Source organism: Carassius auratus, chromosome 25, assembly GCF_003368295.1.
Source record: "Carassius auratus strain Wakin chromosome 25, ASM336829v1, whole genome shotgun sequence".
NCBI lineage: Eukaryota > Metazoa > Chordata > Actinopteri > Cypriniformes > Cyprinidae > Carassius > Carassius auratus.
This window is the reverse complement of record NC_039267.1, coordinates 16,414,608-16,436,656: the sequence shown is the minus strand read 5'-3', so window position 1 is coordinate 16,436,656 and position 22,049 is coordinate 16,414,608. Positions and strand designations below refer to the sequence as shown.

The 22,049-nt window shown below is 38.6% G+C and overlaps 1 protein-coding gene across 3 annotated transcripts; it reads right to left on the bottom strand.

Annotated features, from left to right (window-relative positions):
• Window positions 1-743: 743 nt before the first annotated feature.
• On the bottom strand, window positions 744-21,541 carry LOC113043531 (centrosomal protein of 152 kDa-like). Of its 3 annotated transcripts, none has more exons than XM_026202973.1 (29): window positions 21,266-21,541; window positions 20,896-20,991; window positions 15,563-15,651; window positions 15,416-15,476; window positions 14,954-15,280; window positions 14,718-14,880; window positions 14,400-14,540; window positions 14,075-14,214; window positions 13,581-13,781; window positions 13,337-13,484; window positions 12,420-12,511; window positions 12,167-12,324; window positions 11,860-12,073; window positions 11,657-11,770; window positions 10,089-10,219; window positions 9,866-9,994; window positions 9,624-9,759; window positions 6,331-6,516; window positions 5,530-5,778; window positions 4,963-5,082; window positions 4,517-4,881; window positions 3,667-3,820; window positions 3,443-3,506; window positions 3,212-3,367; window positions 2,396-2,489; window positions 2,209-2,291; window positions 1,863-2,019; window positions 1,682-1,788; window positions 744-1,603 (listed from the first exon to the last, which is right to left on the bottom strand). In XM_026202973.1, exons 2-29 carry the CDS (start codon window positions 20,980-20,982, stop codon window positions 882-884), a joined length of 4,788 nt encoding a protein of 1,595 aa, XP_026058758.1. In that variant the 5' UTR covers window positions 20,983-20,991; window positions 21,266-21,541; the 3' UTR covers window positions 744-881. The 3 variants fall into 3 exon arrangements, with proteins under 3 accessions (XP_026058758.1, XP_026058759.1, XP_026058760.1); XM_026202974.1 differs by having other exon boundaries at window positions 3,212-3,364; XM_026202975.1 differs by lacking the exons at window positions 20,896-20,991; window positions 21,266-21,541 and adding an exon at window positions 17,345-17,621.
• Between the last annotated feature and the right edge of the window lie 508 nt (window positions 21,542-22,049).

Genomic DNA, 22,049 nt, shown 5'->3' with positions numbered 1-22,049 from the left:
CCGGGTGCAAGTCCTAGGGTGATATAGTCGTCTCTCCACCATTTCTGTTGCTACATACTGTAAACATACAGACAAACCTGTTAGCATATGACTTCTCTTTTAAAGTATTAATATTATGATGTTTTAATAAATCAACCAACTATCACCTTATCTTATGTGGTTTTTCTTCATAAGATGATGAAGAAGAGAATTGTCTCTCTCATTTCCTGCAGAACTTCCCAGGAGCACAAACGATGTTAGTCAGAATTCAACATTCTGCAGAAATTGTCCTCGCGAGGAACGAGTAAATAAAGGATGACAGAAATGTCAACCCTGTTACCGTTATGCTGTATAGCAAGTAATTGATAAGAGAAAAGTCGACGTTTGAAAGTTACTGTAGCATTACAGTAAGCACATTGTATGTAATGTCAAAGTAAAACTTAACATTTCACAAAAATAAAACATTAAAAAACCAAAAAGTTAACCAACCATTTCATAGAAAGACCCAGATGAAGTTTAACAAGTGCTCGGTTTCATCTTTGACCTGATCTTATCTGCCAATGGACTTTGACTGGAGACTCAACCTGAGGAATATAACACATCCTTCAGGATAAACCACAGAATATAAAAACAACTATTCACTCTCACTTTGTTCTTGTGTGTTTTATGCAGCATGTTGAAAATTATGATGGTGAGGTTTGTTTATTCAACACAGAAGCCTAAATATCTAGCATGAAAGCAGATAACAGGAAAAACAGCTGAAATGATGTAAAACTAGGTTGCTTTATTAAATTAAAATAACCAATTCATGCACAGGACAGTACAATCGCTGAAACAAATATTTGCACAAACATTGCACAAGCTCAGTTTTCAGTTTGCTCTGGCACAAACAAATCTAAACTTCATTTCTGAAGCAGTGCCAACGGGCTGTCGAACCCACTGTCCTGCTGATACACTTTCAACTCCGAAAATAAGCTCTTTGGACACTTTTTCCGGACCCCATGTCCCTCAGAACCAGGGGTTGGCTCTCTGTGTTGATCTGTTCTTCTGTCCACACACACATCGGGTTTAGAGTAAGACCGAGGCTTAACAAACTCCTTGTATATGGTAACATCAGAGTCATCACCGATGGAGCTTCTAAAGTCCAACCCGCCGCTAACAGAGAACGGCTTCCCAGGATCTGGACGGGACGAGGTCAGGTGAAGGAAGTTAGAGCCGTTACTGGTTAAACTCCAGTCGCTCGGGCCGTTATCACGAACGGGATCTTCTTCGATCAGGAAGGGCTGGACGGATGATGATGGTTCTCCAAAACCCTCCATGAACATTTCCCTGCTGTGCTTTCTCAGTGTGACATTAACGCTGTTAAAAACACCATCGTGTGCAAACTGTGTGTGCTTCTGAGTTACCCGACCAACCGTAAAAGTGTCTTTGGATCCACATACCCCTACAGACTTGAGGGAATCCGGTTCGATGGATTTAGATCTGACGTCTTTCTGTTTAGCCGTCATGGATGTGTAGTTCGAGTCCGTTAGATTGTGTTGGTTCTTACCATCCTTGAGGGCTTCGGTTCCCAGGAGTTTAGCAGGAGAACCACTGGCTTCAGTGTCTGTTTTGTCTGATCCACCTAAGCAAAAATCAATGTTCCCAGATGAAAGCACCATGTCATGCTACAAACGAAGGCTTGGTTGAGTTGAGGTTTTACCTTGAGAGCCCTGGGTTCTCGAAAGCTTGCGTTTGGCCACCGGGGTCTCCAGGACTTTGGCCATGGCGGCCAGTTTGCTAGCAGCATTTATGATTTTCTTCTCAGCTCTGGAGAAAGAAAAGGTATAGAATGAAGACCAAAGCATAAGAAGAGAGAGATGAAGATCATTTGTGGTTCGTACCCTGCGGCCTGGCCTCCGTCCTCCAGCAGCTCCTGCAGACAGGTGAGGTAGTACCTGCGCATGCGTCTGGCCGTGTCCTGTCTCTCCCTCAGGACCTCAGTCCTGATCAGCTCTGCCGCCCGCTCCTTACTATCCTGCAGGTAGCGCAGCATGTCACCTACAAACACATTGACTATGAGTTGAGGAAGCTACTTCATTAACTATTAGCTTCAGTCTCAAATAGTTCAACTGCAGACATGCCTGCTTGTAGTTATCTAGGGTGTAACAAACACTTTTAATGAGAAATGTGACGTGACTATAATTTGAGGAGTTACGTAAAGCATCTTTATCAAGGTCTTGAATTCACCTCTGATTTTCTCCACTGCTTTCATGTATCGCTCCTTCATTTCCTCAAGACCTGCTTGAAGATTCTGTTGGCTGACTGAACCACTGAAACATTGATGAAGACAAGACCGTCAGTGTTTCTCTAAATCCGGCCGTGCTCGTAGTCAATGATGTGCTCTCATGAAAGAAAACTTCAAGTGTTTACAAACCTTGAAAGTGCTTCTGCATTTGAGGTTTGTTTCAGTTCCTCAAGGGCTCTGAGATGACTCTGCTGCTCCTTCTGCAGGGCTGCCTCGTGCTCATCTGATTTGAACAAACACACTTCCACATGCTGTTGCTTCTTACAGAGGCCCATTTTGTTAAAATACAAAATAAATATTAAATCACTAATTTAAAACCATTTGTAATGTTGCCTTATCAGCTAACTAAATAAAATGAAATAAACGTTGATGTACTACTAACATTACTAAAATAAATAAAACTACATTAAAATATAAAAATCTAATAAAAAGGACAAAAGTATATTACATAATTACTAAAACTTGCATTAAAATTAAAATGAAAACTGAAAAATAAAAAGTCAATATAATTAATATATTAATCAAAACTATATTAGTATGTAAATATTACTTAAACACAGATATTTTACAAGCCAAATTTGTTATAATGTACTGGCTATACATCAGGGTTCCCACACATTTAAAAAATTATTACTATTATTATTTTTTTTAATTTAGAGCTTTTTAAAATTTTCCATGACTGTGGAAACCCTAAAACAAGGTCACAACTCTGATGTTGAAAAATTTGAGATTTTAGACTCTTTACAATTTACTTAATACATTTATTGTAAATCTATAATTTTCAGAATTAAATTGATGAGCAGTGAGCAACACTTGATTAACTGACTTAACTCAATTAATTACTTTATTTCCCAAAATGATTATTGAGATCCCCACAGTTTCCAAAATGGGCGGATCTCTTAACAAGACTTAACAGAGTCTGCTGGTTGTGAGTAATAAGAGCACCTTTCATCCTCTGCAGGGTGTTTTTGTGCTCTTGTACGCTCCTCTGGAGCTGCCGGCAGGCCTTCTCTAGATGTCTCTGGAGCTCTTGATTCTTCTTCTGGAGTTTGGCCAGAGACTCGGCACCTTCACTCTGCTTCCTCTGAGCCGTCAGAGCTGCTACAGGACGAGGAAGCGTGAGGAGGGAAGGTCCAGCAGTGTGTGAGGTGTGTGTGTGTGTGATGTGGCTCTTACCAATCTCTGCCTCATGGCGCTCCTGGGTTTCCTTCAGCACACGTCTCAGCTTGTCTGCGCTGCTCTGGAGTGTGAGAGGCAGGAAATATTTAGTGTGTTTCTCTGGGTGGAGACAGATGATAAATATGATGACTGTTCTAGTGTAATAAAGAAAAGGGAACTCCCTGGGTGCAGCTGTGCTCATTGCAATGATTTTTGATTAGTCTCAGAAAGCAGACACGCACCTTCTTCAGCTCCTGCTTGGCTTGGCTGAGTGTTTCTCTGCAGATCTCCCAGACTCTGGATCTAATGGTGAGCTGCTGTTCTTCTCCAATCCTCCTGCTCTCCACTCCGTCCTGCAGAACCTCCTTTAGTTCACGGAGCATCTCCTCCTGCAGTCTGAAAAACAACACTGCTCCTTTAAAACATACATTCAGAGGGTTCGTGAACAGGAGTCAAAAGACATGCCTTCTATTGATTTAAAATATCAGTCACTGTTTACATTTGTGTACTTCACTATAAATAAATCTCAATATTATTAACAATATATTCACATAAAGTTTCACAAAGTAAGTTAATATTAAATGTTGCTGATCAAATTCAAATAAATCTATATCAAATTTCTTTATTTTATTCAAAATGTTCAAAGATTTTGTTGTAATGTATATGAATAGATGTATATTAATTTAATAAATATGATACACTTTATTATTAAATAGAAATATAAATGTGTGTGATCATTAAAATATAGCAAATCTTCAAGATACTATTTATATCAGTGTTGTTATTGTTAACTAAAGTAAAAAAAAAATTTGGGGAACTGAAATAAAATCTAATAGAAAAAACAGAAAACCTAAGCTGTATATATTTATTGGTATTTTGAATGTGCTTTTTAAACAATGAAATAACAGAAAATTGTATTAAAAGAGATTTGTAGTGCATACTACATATTAGAGAGTCAGACTTGCGACGCTGCTTTTGTATGTACTTGCTAAGGTATTGTATGTTGTTTTCATGTAATAAGTCCCTGCTTAAACAGCATTATGTTTAAGCATGCCTTAGCAAACCCTCTGAATCACGGAGACTATTATGAACCTGATCTCTTGTTGATCCCTCCACTCCTGCTCCTTTTCTCTGAGAGTTTCGTGTAGCTCTGTGTCTCTTTGTTTGTCGGTTTGCTCCAGAGCGGCTTGTAGTTTCTGCTTCTGCTCTCTCTGGAGCTGTGTCCTGAGACGGGACATCTCCTCCTGCTTGTCTCTGATCCAAACGTCTCGGGCTGCAGCCAGCTCTGCTTTCAGGAGGGCAGCCTGCTCCCGGCACACACGCTCCAGTCGGGTGCGGAGGGTAAGCACTTCCTCCTGGAGCTCCCCGTTTCTCATGTTACACTGCTCCAGTTCAGTGCATTTGGTGCGGAGCGTGTCCTGCCACCTTTCCTCCACTGCCTTCACAGCAGAGGACACCTGGGACCAGGAGGTGAGTGTTGAGCAGTTGAGAAAATAAATCTGAAGAAATCATCTGACAATGATCATGACAACAGATACCTGTTCCTGGACACGCTGCTGCTGAAGTCGCTCCCACTCATCTTTTTCCCTCTGCAGACTGCTTTTGTACTCTGGGAGGGAGGTCAAGTCCTGGAGCCATCGAGAACGAGCACCTTCAACCTAGGAAGGCAGAAATCATTATTAACCATTTAAAACCTGGCAAATAAAATAAAAGTCCGGAATCAAACATGCATAGAAAAAAAAAAGTCCAAAAAAAGCAAAGAATATGCAATTTGGTGCCGTATTTATATGGCCTTTAATATTATGATGTGCTTCCATCAGGTGTTTTTTAAATGACAATTTCAATTGGTGTAGTTTGAAGAGTAATAGAAACAGCTGATGATGTTTCAACCATGGAAAGACGTCAATTAATAAAACCGCATGTAAACAATAATGTCATAATGTCACAATTACCTCTGAGAAGCCATTCAGCGGTCATAAACAAACTAGAAAAAGAAAATCTAGAGAGGAGCATTTTTCTAAATATATTACTGGACCAGTTTTCTTTATTCTTTACCGCGTGTTTGAAATGAATGCATTTGTTTTCATGTTGAGAGCAGTAAACACCTGGAGCGTGATGTCATCAGTGTGTTTCTGCTGCATCTCTCTCTGAGCGTGTCGTACTGCTTCCTCCACGGCTCTGTCCCGGGCCGTTGCAGCCTCCTGCTGCAGGGTCTCCCTCTGAGCCCTGAGCCGGACCTCCAGCTGCTCCGCTGAAATCAGCTGACCCACCGCTCCCTCACAGGTGTCTGACTGCCTGGCCTTCCTGAGCTCTTCCTCAGCCTCCTGTAACCGCTGAGCCCAGGACTGCTCCAGCTGGCACAGAGACAGACAGAAAGACAAATCAAAGACAGGCAAAAATAGGTTAAGCTGACAAAACATATTCAAATAAACAAAAGTAGACAGAAGAAACCAATTATACAGGCAAAAGATAAAGCAGACAGACAGATAAAATATATATGTAACGATGTAAAAACTTCATAATCATGGGAAGGAGGAGGCGGGAACCGGCGGACAATTTAAATAAAACTTTAATGATAAAATAAATCACTCCACCGGCCTCGCTCCGTTCCCACGGCTCTTGGCCCAGCCCCACTCATCACAATATAAAAGGCTAAATATTGAGCGTTTGACCTACAGGTCAAACCTAAATTTATTGAGACACCTTCAACATTTCTCACATTATCACGGTTTGTTTGCTATGGTTTAGAAAATGGTAATAAAATAAGAAGAACTCAAGAGTTAAAATGTGTCAAAATTATCTTGATAGTGTCAGATATCTAAATGGCACGATAGTGACATTTTAGTAAGATCATGCTTGACACGGAGTAGAAAGACGGTCAATGTAAACGACCCGTCACCACTAACCGTCTCCTGCTCCTGCTGCCAGCTCTTTCTGGCCGTTTCCAGCTGCTCTCTGACCTGCAGCTCAGTCTCAGTCTGTGTGTCTATCTTCCACTGGGCTCTGAGCCGAGTCACGTCCTCCTGATGCTGACACTCCAAATCAGACCTCAGTCTCTCCAGAGCAGCCTCACTGTCCTCTCGCCTCTTCAACTGAAACAACAAGATGCATGATCAAGTATAGACACACACACACACATGCACGCACGCAGGAGCACACGCACGTCCACACACAAATAAATATTAAGGTTCATAGAATGAAGTATGCTGGAATATGAGCTGTCATTTATGCCTTGATCACCTGGGTGCTGAGGCGCGTGCACAGGTGAGACCTGAACAGCACATGTTGATATCTGATTAAACTAAACCCATGTAAGCTGTCACTTTAAACATTTAAGAGCCAAAGGACGCGAGAGCTCACGTGCAGTGAAAAGATTTGTGCGTGCGCTCATCCGAGGCGCGTGAACCCATGCAAATATAAACTCTCACTGAAGTATTGTGTTTAAATGGACAAATTCACACAAAACATGTCAAAATGGCCGTCGTGGTAAGTATCCTACAGCAGACATAGCAGGCTGAATGAACTGGATCGGTGCATTCTCTTAATGTATTTTTATTTTTATTTTTTTCTGTCTCAGCTGATTCGATTGCACCGGAGCCTGGTTAAACTGGTCAGTTTAAATAGACCGTAGTATACAGGTTCAATTTGCTGTTATGCCAAGGACGTTTTTGCTCTATGAAAAGGATCATCTTTTCCGTCTATGTACAAATGTGTAAGTAGTTTACAATATAAATAATTGTTTAACATTCAAATACATTGCGAATATGGAAACATTTGGATTTGTGCCAAAGCCGCGCTCGCTCATCCTCATATGCAAGCACGCACGTGCTGTCATGATCTAATGCACTAGATGCCGGACTTTTTAAAACAAATAGGCTAGTCCTGCCGGAACGCAAAAATTCAAATTAATGTGAGCACCAGTGTTTTGCTGCAGCAGTGCTGATGGAAGCAGTTCATTTACTGCGCAGCGCAGTCACGTTTGGGATCATTTTATTTTAAATGCCATAATGTCAGTTGAAAACATTACAATTGTGTTTTAAAATACAACAACGAGCACCACAAAACCATTTAAAGAGGCGCGTTCAGCGGTCTCCGTACCAGAAAACGGTCAACAAAATAAAATTATCTCAAACGTACGACACACTCTCTTTATTTCATCATATGATCATAATCACATCTGTTCATTTTATAATCCTGCTACTAGCATTTTATTCAGACTAAAACCCCATTAATTCAAGCGAGAAAGCATTTTTTTTGTGTGTTTGTGTTAGATCCCGACCGATATATCGGCCGACCGATATTATTGGCCGATATGAGCTTATTGCATTTAAATCGGCATCGGCGTTTATAACGGCCGATGAAACATGAGAAACAGAGTCTAATGCTTCACTCATGTTATGAGTGTTGCATGGTTTGCCCACCAGAGGGAGCTCTGCAACTCCACAGTTGAAAACAGCGCCAGAAATCCACTATAGAAGAAAGTGATCAGCCAAGCCACGGAGATGTACTGTTTTGACGGTGAGTCTGTCGTTCGTCATGTGAGATGATTTAGTTCATACACTGTATATAAAAACAGTGTGGTAGTTCTAGCTAACGGTCCTATCATTATCACTTCTAAATATTCTGTAACTTCACTTACAGCCGCTAATGCATTGCTATATTAGATTAACCACAAAGCGAATACCATGTTTATCAGTGGAAGAGCGCGAACGTTAATAAGGTCAAACTATAAAGTTAGCATTTAACTTATTCTAAATATATCTGCAGTGTTTCCCACATAATGACCGCGTAACTGTTGCGGGGGGGAGCGTGTAATCAGTCAATGACTAGAAGTTATGAAGTTATGTACAGCGTGCATTAAATTGTTTGAAGGTGGTTCTCCTCAAAATGGACAGCGGTGTGTTCATGGCACTAACGTTAACCATTCAACTTCGAATTGATTCTGTAATCTTCCGGTAACAGTAGGCTAACTTTACGTTCGCCAGCGCATGACGATGTTTTGATTCAGACTGCACAAAGAGAAGAGAAGATATACGGGTCCGTTGTGAATGTGTCTGTGAGAGCACATATAGTGTAGTTACAGTAACTACAGTAGGTGCGTCAGAAATTATTAAACCTGAGGGGACATGTAAATATATGTGAGCTGAACAAGCGCTTTTTTTTTTCTTTTACATATTGTTTCAAAGCAGCTTTACAGACATAACAGGAAAATGTTTAAATAATATTGTTAAATATAAGTAGGTAATACCTATATAAAAAATATATATACATTTCTCATTTTTGCCTATGTAGGAGATCCCTGTTTATTATAATTCTTATTCAAATGATGACATGAGTAATGATACATGGTGATATTATTAATACACATGCTTATTCTTTCTCTGTCTCTCTTTCTCCCCTACAGATGGCTGAAAAAGGTGAATGCTGTAGCAGCAAAGTGTGGGACTACTTCTGCAAATACTTTAACTTTAGTATTATAATTTATTTACAGTACACACACAGACTGTTAAAACCAGCTTCAACTGGAAGAAAGTAAAAGTGTTAAATGTTTAAAATCAGACTGTTTTTTTGATCATTAAAAAATATATACTTTTGATGTGCAATTGTTTAGTCATTGAGACTGTAATCTAAGGCTTTTTTTTTTTTTAAACATAAATCCCTTCTGGAAAATGGTTTATACAGCCCACATACATAGAACAGGCAGATATTTGGCTATTGAATGTTGTGTAAGTGCAGTTTATAGGAAATGGGTCTAATATCCAGTTTATTTTCAAAATCAAAATATATCGGCTTATAAATCGGCTCTTTTCGAGTTAATATCGGAATCGGCCCCCAAAAATCTTTTGCACATCCTGTCAATAGACGCATTTCCAGCATTATGGTTAACGATTAATCGATCGTTAATTTAAATGCCGATCGATCATGGAAATAATGGATATTTTACATCCCTAACCGGTACCGTTTTACAAGTATTGAAATGGCACCGGTATCGTATAAAACCCAATCGATACCCAACCCTACACACATTGCAAACAGAGTATGTGTGAACCTGGCGTAACACTGCCTCACATACAGCTCATGAAATCTGGCTTGTGCTGTGTGTAAACTATTGTACAATCATCAAAATAAAAATGCAGTGCATGATCAAACATTTAGGTGAGATAGACATTTAAAAAAAATAGATTTATCTAGTGCTTACCTCATTTTCTATCAATCTCCTCTGTTCTTCAAGCTTGTTTTGGAGATTTTCCTCCAGCTTGTCTTTCTCTTTGCAAACAGAAATGTAGCATTCCTGCACAGCTAACACCTCCTGTCTGAGATCAGCCAGCTTTGACCTGTGGATGGACTCGGTGTTAATAAAGGTCAGCTTCTGCATACTGTATGAAGGTTATTATGAAGTGTCCAGTCATGATGTTTAAAGGTGGAGGTGTAGTGCAGTACTGGAGCTGTTGGAGGTGCTGCTGATGCTGGTGAGTGAGTTGCTCTATGTGAGCCGTGTGCTCCTGTGTCAGCTCCATCCGGACACCATTCACCACATCATCTCTAAACTGCTGCCGAGTCCTCTCATCCCTGCACACACAGAGCATGTCACCGATGAAACACCACAGAAGTTGCACCTGACTGGAATCAGCTCTCACTTTAGCTAAATGAATGGATGTGTGACCTCTCTGCTGCTTCTCGTTTCTCCTGGTCCAGCTCCTGGATCATCTCTCTCATCTTGGTGCAGAGCTCAGAGTTGGCTGACTTCACCTTCTCCTCACTCTGCTTCAGCTCCTGATTCCTCTTCTCCAGAGCCTGCCGTTCACAACTGGGGTTGACTAGTGTAACAACTAGCTTACTGAATCATGACTTCATTAAACATGGATCCAAATTGGTGTTAATTTAATATTATTTACAAATTATTATAGTATTTTATAGTATTATATTCAGAAATAGTTTTGTTTTTATTTTCAGTTTTAGTCTTTCTATATATACACAGTACAGACCAAAAGTTTGGAAACATTACTATTTTTAATGTTTTTGAAAGAAGTTTCTTCTGCTCATCAAGCCTGCATTGATTTGATCAAAAATACAGAGAAAAAAACAGTAATATTGTGAAATATTATTACAACTTAAAATAATAGTTTTCTATTTGAATATACTTTAAAAAGATAATTTATTCGTGTGATGCAAAGCTGAATTTTCAGTATCATTCCTCCAGCCTTCAGTGTCACATGTAACATCAGTCGATCACATGATCATTTAGAAATCATTCTAATATTCTGATTTATTATGAGTGTTGGAAACAGTTCTGCTGTCTAATACATTTGATGAATAAAAGGTTAAAAAGAACTGCATTTATTCAAAAAAAAAAATATCTATATATTTTCTTTACTATCACTTTTTATCAATTTAACACATCCTTGCTGAATAAAAGTATTGATTTTATTAAAAAAAAAAAAAAAAAGAAATTACTGACCCCAAATTACTGACCAGTAGTGTATATTGTTATTACAAAATATTTATATTTTAAAAACATAGCTTCTTTTTTTTTTTTTTTTTACTTTTTATTCATCAAAGTATCCTAAAAAAGTATCACATGTTCTGGAAAAATATTAAGCAGCAGAACTGTTTCAAACTTTGATAATGAATCATCATATTAGAATGATTTCTAAAGGATCATGTGATAATGATCCTAAAAATTCAGCTTTGCATCACAGAAATAAATGATAATTTAAAGTATAATAAATTTAAAAACAATTATTTTAAATTGTAATAATATATCACAATATTACTGTTTTTTCTGTATTTTTGATCAAATAAATGAATTTTTTTTTTCAGTGCTATATTTCTATAATTATTTCAATACATCTCAAAATTATTGTTTTACTTTTTACTGTAGTACTTAATTAGAAATGTTGCTTTGGAAACTAACTGAAATTCAATAAGTTGTAATCTTTTTGTTGTATTATTATTATCATTATTTAAATAAACCATTTTTCCTTTTATTTCAGCTTTATTTCAAATAACCAAAATTCTTTCGATACGGTCTGCATCAATAAATGAAAAAAAGCCAAAAGAATTATTATTAACCATTTTACCATCATTATCTGCTGCTAAACTAAATTTGTATCATTTTTTCTTAAATAAATGTATACATTTATACATACATATACACACAGACATACATACATATATACATATACATGTATGTCAGAAGTCCTCTGACTCTGTGACTGAAGTCACACTGACCTCCACTCTCTCCTGCAGCACCTGCCGTTCTTTCTGCAGTCTGATGAGGTCTTTGTGAGGAGCTGCAGTCATGGGGGATGTTTCCAGGTGTTTCTCCAAGCTGCTCTCCCTCACCTGTAGTAAACGCACAAGGTGGAAGTCTAACATCTACTACAGCACACACACGATTGATCCATCAAGCAGTGATTTGCTGCAGGTCAGACCTCAGAGTCCTGTATGGTTCTCTCAGCCTGCTCTAGCCGCGTCTGCAGCTGCTCTGTTCTGCTCTGAGAGCGTCGCAGCTCCTCCTGCAGCTCAGAGATCTTCAGACGCTTGGTCTTCAGGTGACTCAGGCAGCGCTGCAACTCGCTCTTCAGCTCTCGCACCACGTCCTCCTTCAGCAGGGTCGAGTCTCCTGCTTCTGCAATATGAGGTTTGCTGGAAAACAAAGGAATTGTGAGATTAAAAGAATTTGAGATATGAACACTACAGCAATGCAGTTTGGATTGTTATTGTACAATGTAACGTTACCTGTGGATCCGTCCATTTCTCCACTTGGGCTTCTTGATGCCCAGGTCCATGCAGGACTCAGACAGCTGGCTCTCCCAGTCTCCATTAGACTCCAGGGCTCCATGTTTAATGGCAGACTCATACAGATTTATCTGCTCCTTCAGTTCAGTCAACTCTTCCTGTTGAGGGAACAAACACGTGGGCTCTGTTTTGTGGACAGCTGTGATGTTTCCCATTACTGAAAATGCTGTCAAACACTAGTGGACTGACTGACCTGCAGGGCTTTGCTGAGGTCTTCTCTGATAGCGCAGGTAGACTGAGCCTGCTGGAGCTTCAGCTGTAACTGACTCATCTCTTGAACAGAGCCTGCAGAGAATAAAAGAGTTTTGATAAAGAGGTTACAGACACAAGGGAGACAAAACTTCAATGCATTTATTAAGGGAAGGACTGAAAACATGATTTTTCTTCTACTTTTAAAGGGGACATATCATGAAAATTGGCCTTTTCCAGGTTTTAAGTGTTATAATCAGGTCCCCAGTGCATCTACCAACCAAAGAAACGTGAAAAAGATTAACCCAGTAACTTTGTTTTGGTTAGCCTTTTTCTACAAGCGTCTTTAAAAACAAGTACATCTGATTTCACTCCCCTTGTGATATGGAAAGGGATCTCATTATAATATCACTGCCTCTTAATCTGTAACAGGTTTCCACCCATGAAGAAGAGTAGCCAAGTCTGCGTGTTTTTTGGGCTCATTTAATATGGTTGCTTGTTTGGGAAATCTGACGAGCAATTTTGTTTCTTTATTTATGTTCGCCATTATTCTCCAATGCATTGACTGACACTCGGTCTGCTCACAGTTAATAGCCAACCAATACAATAATATAAGTGCTGCAGCATAATTTGCCAATGTTCCGTCCCCTCCTCCCCCATAATTTTTTTATTTCTACAATGTTTTTGTAATGCATTAATTATTACTGGCTGTAATAAAAAAAAAAAAAAAGTTGTCCTTTGCAGATATTGTTTATGGTCAACCAGCAACATGACACACTAACTAACATTAAAAAAGTGAAATCACAATCAACCACCCCTTTTAACTGCAGGAAAAAAAGATGACTGGCCCATACAATTACCCATGAGGCTCGAGCAATCACAACTGTAAAAACAAACATTAGCACATGGGATGCCACATACCAGTGTGGAGCAGTTTGGCACACTGCTGCTGGCTCTCCTCCAGGCGCTGTGCGAGGGTGTTGATGACGGCGGCTCTGTCCACCTGATCCTCTTCTCTCTGACGCTCCAGCAGCCGGACCTGATCCAGCAGCCGCTGGCCCGCCTCCGCCTGACACACACACACACACACACACACACACAGTGAAACCGCAGGCCTGCACTGCCCTCTGTTGTGAGGGGTTAATCATATCTACATGTATCTGACCTGCTCGTTCAGACTCTGTGATTGTGCGTCTAGTTTCTGCTGAAGGGTGAGCAGTTGTGCTTCGTACTGCTCACGGATAGCGGTCATGTCTCTATCGTGCTGCTCCCGTGCTCGTGTGAGAATGTCTGAGCGACCCAGATCCATCATCTGCTGCTTCATGCTGTCCATCGCCACCTCGGCCACACGCTGCTGCTTTAGGCTCTGTGTACACACACATTTCCTCTCTTATAGTAGAAGTAGTATTTTTATTTAATGCATTTCAGCATCTTAGGCTATTTTCATGGTACAATAAAAACCAGCCAACAAAAACAAAAAGTGTTCTATTACACAATATTTTTTTTACATTAACATATGATAAAAAATTCTAAAACTTTTTTCTGGAAACTAATATACTAAGCTCTTTAAGAGAGTTCACTTCATAAAAGTTTTTTTTATATCCATTAAAAGCGGACAGGCCTTCCTCTCTAATAAGAGACTGCACCATGAGCTCGTACCTCTTGCTCTCGGTCTGTGAGAGACTGGATCTGTTTCTCCAGAGATCTGACTCTGCCCTGCAGCTGCGCTTCTCTCTCTTTCGCCTCCTCCACGAGTGCACTGGACTCCTTCACTGATACAGTCTGACCATCTTTCTCTTCTAGACAAAAAGCAACACATTTTATGTCTCAAATTATTTTTTAACTGAAGAGGTCATCACTTTTAGCACATTCCAGGTTATTTCAGGTAAAAAAAAATACAACAGATTTCAGTATGGTTAAGAGTAAGATTAGTAACAGTATTTCAGAGCTGAATTTAAAACTGTGGGAATCTAGTGAATCTGACCTTTGACGATGGCGAACTGGTGCTCCAGATATCTCATCTTCCTCCTGCAGTCCTCTAGTTTCTGTTCCAGCTCCTCGATCTGTCCGGATTGAGCTCGGTTTACAATCTGAAGCTGTGCCAGCTGCTGACCGTCTGCTGAATCTGAACAACATTCATACAACACACCTCAAGCTCCTAAAATACTCGTAACATAGTCATTATGTTTTTATTTACAATAAATGCAGGGCTTTTCAACTTTTCATTCACCAAAGTATCTTGAAAAAAAAAAATAGCTTCCAAAGAAATACGAAGAAGGTATAATGCCTAATGGTATCTTACGTGGTGCTGAGTCCAGGAAGTCCCTCTGAATCTGGTCAAAGTGGTTATTCTGATTGGTCACTTGAGGACTGAACATCTTGGGCTGGTTTGAAAGTTGATGTGGATGGTAACTGGCTCTGCAGTGGCCAGTGGGTTTGTTCCCAGCTCCTCCATTATCAAACACCTTCAACAAATGTGCAAAATTAATAAGCATGCATACAGTGTTTAATAAAAGAAGACTGGCTGCAGACATTCACCTGAAAGTGGTGTCTGATGTGGCTATGCTCTCCTAGGGCTCTAGCCTCATCTCCGGGGTGGCCTGCCCCATGCTGAAGAGCATTATGAGGGTACACGTCCTGTTCCGCCCCGACCCCAGTGGAGAAGTCAATGCCTTGGGACTCATCCGTGCCTGCGGAGGAGTGTGCATAGTCTCGGTTCTGGAACTGGTAGTTCTGTTGGTCCCAGCCGGTGGCCACATGTTCTGTCCCGGTCTGGAGGTGATGAGGGTGACTGTTGCTCTGAGACGTGTGACTCCTGTAGCTGTAGTCCTCATGATAAGAGCCTTGATCATCCTCCTCATAGTGCTGCAAAAACATGCAAGGCAAACCATTAAGTGAATGACTTGTCATAGTATATTAAATGCACCAAATCTAAGACCACTTGCATCCTTTCAATAAACCTAAGGTTGATTTTGTAGCATCTTAAACCAATAAACTGACTTGCTCATGGGAAGAAGGTCTTGGATGCTCCCATTGTGGGACATCCCAGGCATGCTGCGGTCTGAAATACAAACACATTTGTGTATGTTTTATTAAATAGGTATTTCAGGTAAGTGTTGCATAAGGGTGTTTTGATGTGTTTTGTACCTGTTGTTGTCTTCCGGACGGCTGCAGGTGGAGCTGTCAGCGCTGTCATCTAGCATATCATCAGGGAGATCAGTCAGGAGCTTGTGGAGCTAAAAACAAACAAACAAACAAACCCCATTTAAATCAATAAAAACTTTGAACAGTCATGCATGACCGTAGCCACCCCACCCATGAGCGGTCTTCCCCCCTGCCACACCGTTATGCCACAGATTAGAGGCATTCATCACAGATCCACTTGGATCTGAAAACCTGAGGACCAACAAGAGATATTAGTATGATATTACTATATGAGAAGCCCTGGGTTTCGGATGATTTTAAATAAATTAACTATTAACGAAAGGACCGCAGAAGACAATTATGAATAATGAATAATTCTATGAAAATATTATTGTAATATTATCTTCTATGTCAATGCATGCTTCTTTGATACTGGTTCATTCATCCGAAACAATGAGAGGTGGGATTCGCTCATAAATCAATTAACATTAGTTTATATATGTAAATGCAATCTCCGTTCAGAGACACCAAGAGATGTTTGTGGTGACAATTAATTGTTAGCCAAATATGTATAATAAAAAAACAACAACTTTCAGTTAGTTTTTTCGAAGCAAAGTATAATTTTATTTCATTAAATAAATTAATAAATTTTTGGGACAACAGGCTTGCACTCTGCAAATATTGCTCTTTATTTTAACCAGTGGTTTTCTATAAATAAATAATAATAAAAAACAGCAAGCAAATTAATATCACTAGAAACAAGTAACTTATTGAACAGGAAGTAAATATTATATAAACAAAAAAAAGTTATATTTCTTTCTTAACACAGTCGAGAAACTATGTGCAATTTTTTGTTTATGTTTTAGAAAGCGCTAAAAACACTTATTTAATTAAATGCAGATAATTCTAAAAATGCAGCAAACATGTTTAATAGAGTTTTCATATTAGTGTTAGAGTGAATGACATTTTACTCTTGATATCAACTCTGAGCAACACAGGGAATTATTTTTATGCTATTGCCTATTAAAACCTACACTACTTTGTCAAAAAAAAAAAAAAAAAAAAAAAAAAAAAAAAAAAAAAAAAAAAAAAAAAAAAAATTGTATGATCACTCTTAGGTTGTGCTGCCTAAATTCACTTAAGCATCATCACAGCGTGCTGTGTGAAAACTGGATATCTAATTTAAAGATGATAAATATGTCCCTATAAAGGAGGAGAAAAGTGTTCTATAAAGTTGAAATCTTTCACATTATTTAGTTCCATTCATTAAAGATTAAAGTTCATCTAAAATCCACAATTAAGACAGAAAAAAAGAGAACTTTATAATGGAAAATATCCATATGTTCTAATACAGTGTGCATATATATATACATATACATACACACACACACACATATACATATATATATATATATATATATATATATATATATATAAAAATCAGTCAAACACTAATCCACAAGCTCCTCCGATAAGTTGGCAGTCAGTAAGTGTCCAACAGACCATCTTTTGGGGATGTCATCTTTCTTAGAAGTTTCTCAATACAATAATATAATACTGAGTTAATGGGAAACTATGAGAAACGAAACAAGCACATTCAAGCAACGATTCACTGCAAGTCCCATAGCAACCATTGACAAAAACACACCCGCCCGGTTACAGACGTGCTGAACTCTCACACAAACACCAACACATGGCCCTGAGGCGTCTTAAAGGAGCCCTAACTTCATGATAAAACACAGCTGAAGTCTCTGTATCAGAGGACAGACAGTCAAACTCACTCACCCTCCATAACTCCCGCCGGATGACCCGCACATCCTGATACGTTCCCTCGGACAGAAAACGTTCCCGCATTTACACTCTCACGACTGCTGCTGCACGAGCTCTGTGACTCAGGGACATACTGAAGCACTTCTGTGTGCAATGCTGGAGTTCAGCCGCGTGACTAATATGAATAACTCCAGAAAAGACAGCAGAAAACGAGGAACTAAGCCGTCCTCATTTGTCCAGACTGAGGTCGGCCCATTGTGGGGGTCAGAATATACGTTTCAGTTAACTGGAGCAGAAACATTCCTCTGATGGAAAAAAGACAGCCTGTGAATATATTACGGTGTGTGTGTCCTCATCATTCACCTCATTCTATAATTTTCTGATTCTAATCTAAAATGACAAGTGAATTTGCCTACATTTATCCTTCCATTCAGAGCAAACATCTGTGGAGCGTCAGTAAAGAGCTGCGAGTATGTAGGGCAGTGGAAACACAGGCTTTATGACACAGCAAACACACCTGACTGCATTAAACGTGCACCAATGACAGCAAACGCTCATTCATGCAGACGGTAGATAGCTGTAAGGGGAGTCAGAAGAGAACGCACATTTCTGATTGGAGAACATCTGCCATTTAAAAACAAACACGGTTACTGCTTGAGACTGGAAACAGGAATCTTTAGCTACTGATAATCACCACGAGAAAGCAAATATGGACCTAGTAAACTGAGTAAGGCAGCGACAAAACCAGAAGAAAAAGATTCAGTCAAACTCTTGGTTCATACAGCAGTTTTTAATGGTTATACGGGCATGTTAAGCATTAACTGCATGCCATATTAGAGAACAGCACTGACAGAGCAACTTTATTAGTCCCAATATTGAAGCCACACAGAACTACTGACGTGTTTAGTACCAGATATACACATATAAAACATGAACTGGACGAAACTTGATGAACCTGCTTTAACAAGACACACACAAAAACTATTCACTTAAAATAACTTGAGTGTGTGTTTAATGTATCCATCCGGCAGACATATTAATACAATATAGTGTCATGTGTAATTATACCATATCGATTGTTTCACTAAAATGTTATTTATGTTTTAAGATATATAAGTCTGTGTGTATATGAAAGTGTTGTGTAAACACTTATTTAAAAATCGCTTAAAAAAAAAAATAAATGTGTTTTTTTCCTCTCTATTGTGATGTACATTCAAGTAAAGAATATTACTGAAAGAGATTTTTATTTTATTTTATATATATACATATATACACACACACATACATATACACATATATATATATATATATATATATATATATATATGTTGCTAACTGCGTGACTGAGTGACAGGTTATTTTGTCTAACCCTCACGTCATAAGAGAAGAGATATTGTTGCAAAGGTAAGGGGACTCAAAAATAGTAATTTATACAAATTATTGTATATTATATTTTTATTATCAATGTTGAAAACAGTTGCTTCTTAATATTTTTGTGAAAACGTGGTGCATTTGTGGTGGTCAGTTAAGTCAAGAAGTTACCAAAAAGGCGATTAAAGCTGACTTAAAACTGTGCATGCATTTAATATAGTTAACATGACAAATCCCCGACAGTAAACTGCCTCATCCTATTTATGAGGTACAGACACAGAGTTCAAATGTCCTGTGTAGACACTACAGACTCAACCTGTTGCGACACGGCGGTGTGACACTGTTCGGCGGTTTGGTTTCCGCCGTCCATCGCCCTACACAAAATTAATCTGCTGAATGCATAAACTTTATTTTCCTGCACTCCAATGTGCCAAACTAAAGGACAGGCTGTGTATGGCGTTTGAGGTAATTTGTGAATTACCATAGAAATACAAAACTTCGTATCACGCTCATTATAGTGTTCGTGACGTCACGTGCACTACCCCCTGTGGCAGTAAACAACCACGGTAGCAACCGTCACAGCCCTGTGTGTATAAATATTACACAATTAAATATTATATTAGTTTTAAATTGTATTATACACAATTTTAAAAATGCCAACCACAAGAAACGTCTAGTTTAGAAATAACATGGATGGTAGCTTTTTTCCAAACTTTGTTCTCTACAATTTCAATTATATTTAGCCTTTTTCCTATTCCATCCATTAAACAGTCATGTGCTGAAATAAATAAATAACTACTGTACATGTGAACTACAAGACAAATAAACATATTGTACATTTATATTATATTGCGATTTCAATCTTTCCTTTCTCTTTGGAGTGTTACAAGCTCTTGATGAATAAAGAAGATCTGTAAAGTTGCAAAGACTAAAGTGTCAAAGAGATATTTTTTTTTAAAATCAAAATTAAGACTCTGCCACGCCCCCTAAAATACCTCATTCAAACACGCCCCACATGTCTCCGTCACGATGTGGAAATATTTGCGTAATGCCACCCAAATGTTCATGCAGAGAAAGAAAGCGTGGTTTCAGTAACCACAGTTAAGGTCATTGTCCACTGAGTCCAAAATTTTCACATGTGTTTTTTTGTATTCATGATCCGAAAAATTTGTCATGCACAGAGACCTTGCACACTGAGTCCGATGCATATGCACACACACACACGGTTTACAGGGACTTGGTGTGCTATAATTATAGCTGTGATATAATTATATTAGTATTATTTTTGATACAATAATATCTGTATATATAATTGTAGGTATCTGAGCACTGACGATTCATTTACCACCAATGCCAGCAGTATTACGGTGACTCAGATTTGTCAAAACGTCTCTCAAAATGCATTTTTATACAGTCTATGGTTTTTACGGATGCAAAAAACGCAGAAAATCGAACCTTTTTTGACGGACGAAAGTTTCGGAGGCAGTGTGCAAGCTTGATTGACATAACGTGAGGTCAAATTTATTTTTTGACGTGCGAAAATTTTGCATGCAAATTTTGGACTCGGTGTGCAAAGGCCTTCAGTGTTGAAGAAAAAGCACTCTATTTGTCCTTCCAAAAGTAGATGCATTTAGGAATCTTTAAGATTACTTACAACAGACCAGCAACGCATTTTATGGATGAACGTTTTGTGAACCTGGGAGAGAAGGTCAAGCTGACTTTTCTACGACAATCTGGCCAATATGTTTTATTATTAGTTGAAGTATTTGCCATTGACTGCTCAAATAAGGCGTTTTGCGTGTTGCATGTGTGTGTGTGTGTGTGTGTGTGTAAGAGAGAGAGAGAGGCACACAGTGGAGTCCGTGGTTTGTGTACTGTAAACACATACGAGCTTCATCACATACGAGTCTGTTTTCTTTTTATTTATTATACACAATCAACAACCCCCCCCCCCCCCAAAAGGCCTCGAACACTAGCTTGCTCTATTATTTTCTATTCTATCGGTATTATTTTTATTCTTTTGATTGCTTAGATTGTCTTCATTTGTAAGCTGCTTTGGATAAAAGTGTCTGCTAAATGACTAAATGTAAATACTACATAGTCATTTGCAGTCATGCAGCAGATGACAGCTGTCAGTCTAGTGTGTGTGTGTGTGTGTGTGTGTGTGTGTCAGTGTTCAGTAACTGGACAGATACCTCTTGTTCTCTGGCGTAGTCTTCCTGATCATACTCCTCTTCCTCCTGCTGGGTCTGTAGAGCTGCACTGTCGAAATCAATGGACATCCTGCTGATCTGAGAGGAGAAGTGACACACTGAGTCAGGAAATGACCAGCAATCACATCCACTTACACTTCATTTAACCAGTCTTACTGATAAAACACAGAACGACTCGTTTACACTGTCTGCTGGTTCGCATCAGCAAACACGGTTGTTAATCCCAGATATAGATACATGTTGTTACTAAGCAACCCATAATTCACATCCGTTAACTCGCTCATTTAGCACTAGATTACAAGCTTCAGTTCCCAAACAAGGCTGTATGTGAGTTTAAACGATCTCTGCTTACCTTTAAAGATTTTATAAAGTCGCCACAGTCCTACAGTAACACAATAATCCCGAACGAAGTGTTTCTATGATACACATTAGTGTCTCGGTGCCACACAAACTCATACCGCGACAATATTGACATAAAATGCCTTGAGTACGAGTAATAAACTTTCAGCAAATGTCTGTTCGTCCGTCAAAGATGTTAAAAGTCATTTAATGCGGACAAAAGTCGATTTCGCAGCACTGATATTGTTAAAAGTGTTTGTCTATTGAAACATGGCGCCCTAAACAGCGGCAAAAGCCCTGACTGCTGATTGGCTGTCGGGATGGATGACGTCATGTAAACGTTACATCCTAGCATGTGTCAACTAAAAAATAAATGTATTTTCTCAGTCATTGAGCTGTACCAATATTAATAAAATGATTAGTAATATATATATATATATATATATATATATACAAATAAATGAACGTAAGGTGAATAGCCAACGTATGGTTTACAATTAATATTCTGTAAAAAAAATATATATATACATACATACACACACACACACACACACATATATATATATATATATATATATATATATATATATATATATATATATATATATATATATATACACTTTTACACTAGGTCTATATATTATTGATATGACTAGTATGTTAGTATTAACAGGTTTGGTCATTTGGTTAGGACATTTAGCCTTATAGTGCATGTAGGAAAATTATTATTTTTCATTATTACCTTTTTTTGCCTGTATTGTATGCACTTTCAGTAATTAGTTTAATTCAGAGAAATA

Excerpts from the sequence above, each read along its gene's own strand:
- LOC113043531 (XM_026202973.1), bottom strand. The coding sequence starts at position 20,982 with ATGTCCATTGATTTCGACAGTGCAGCTCTACAGACCCAGCAGGAGGAA. Across the intron at positions 15,652-20,895 it reads ACTACGCCAGAGAACAAGAG|CTCCACAAGCTCCTGACTGA; the intron begins GTATCTGTCCAG and ends GTTTGTTTTTAG. Across the intron at positions 1,604-1,681 it reads GAGAACCCAGGGCTCTCAAG|GTGGATCAGACAAAACAGAC; the intron begins GTAAAACCTCAA and ends ATTTTTGCTTAG.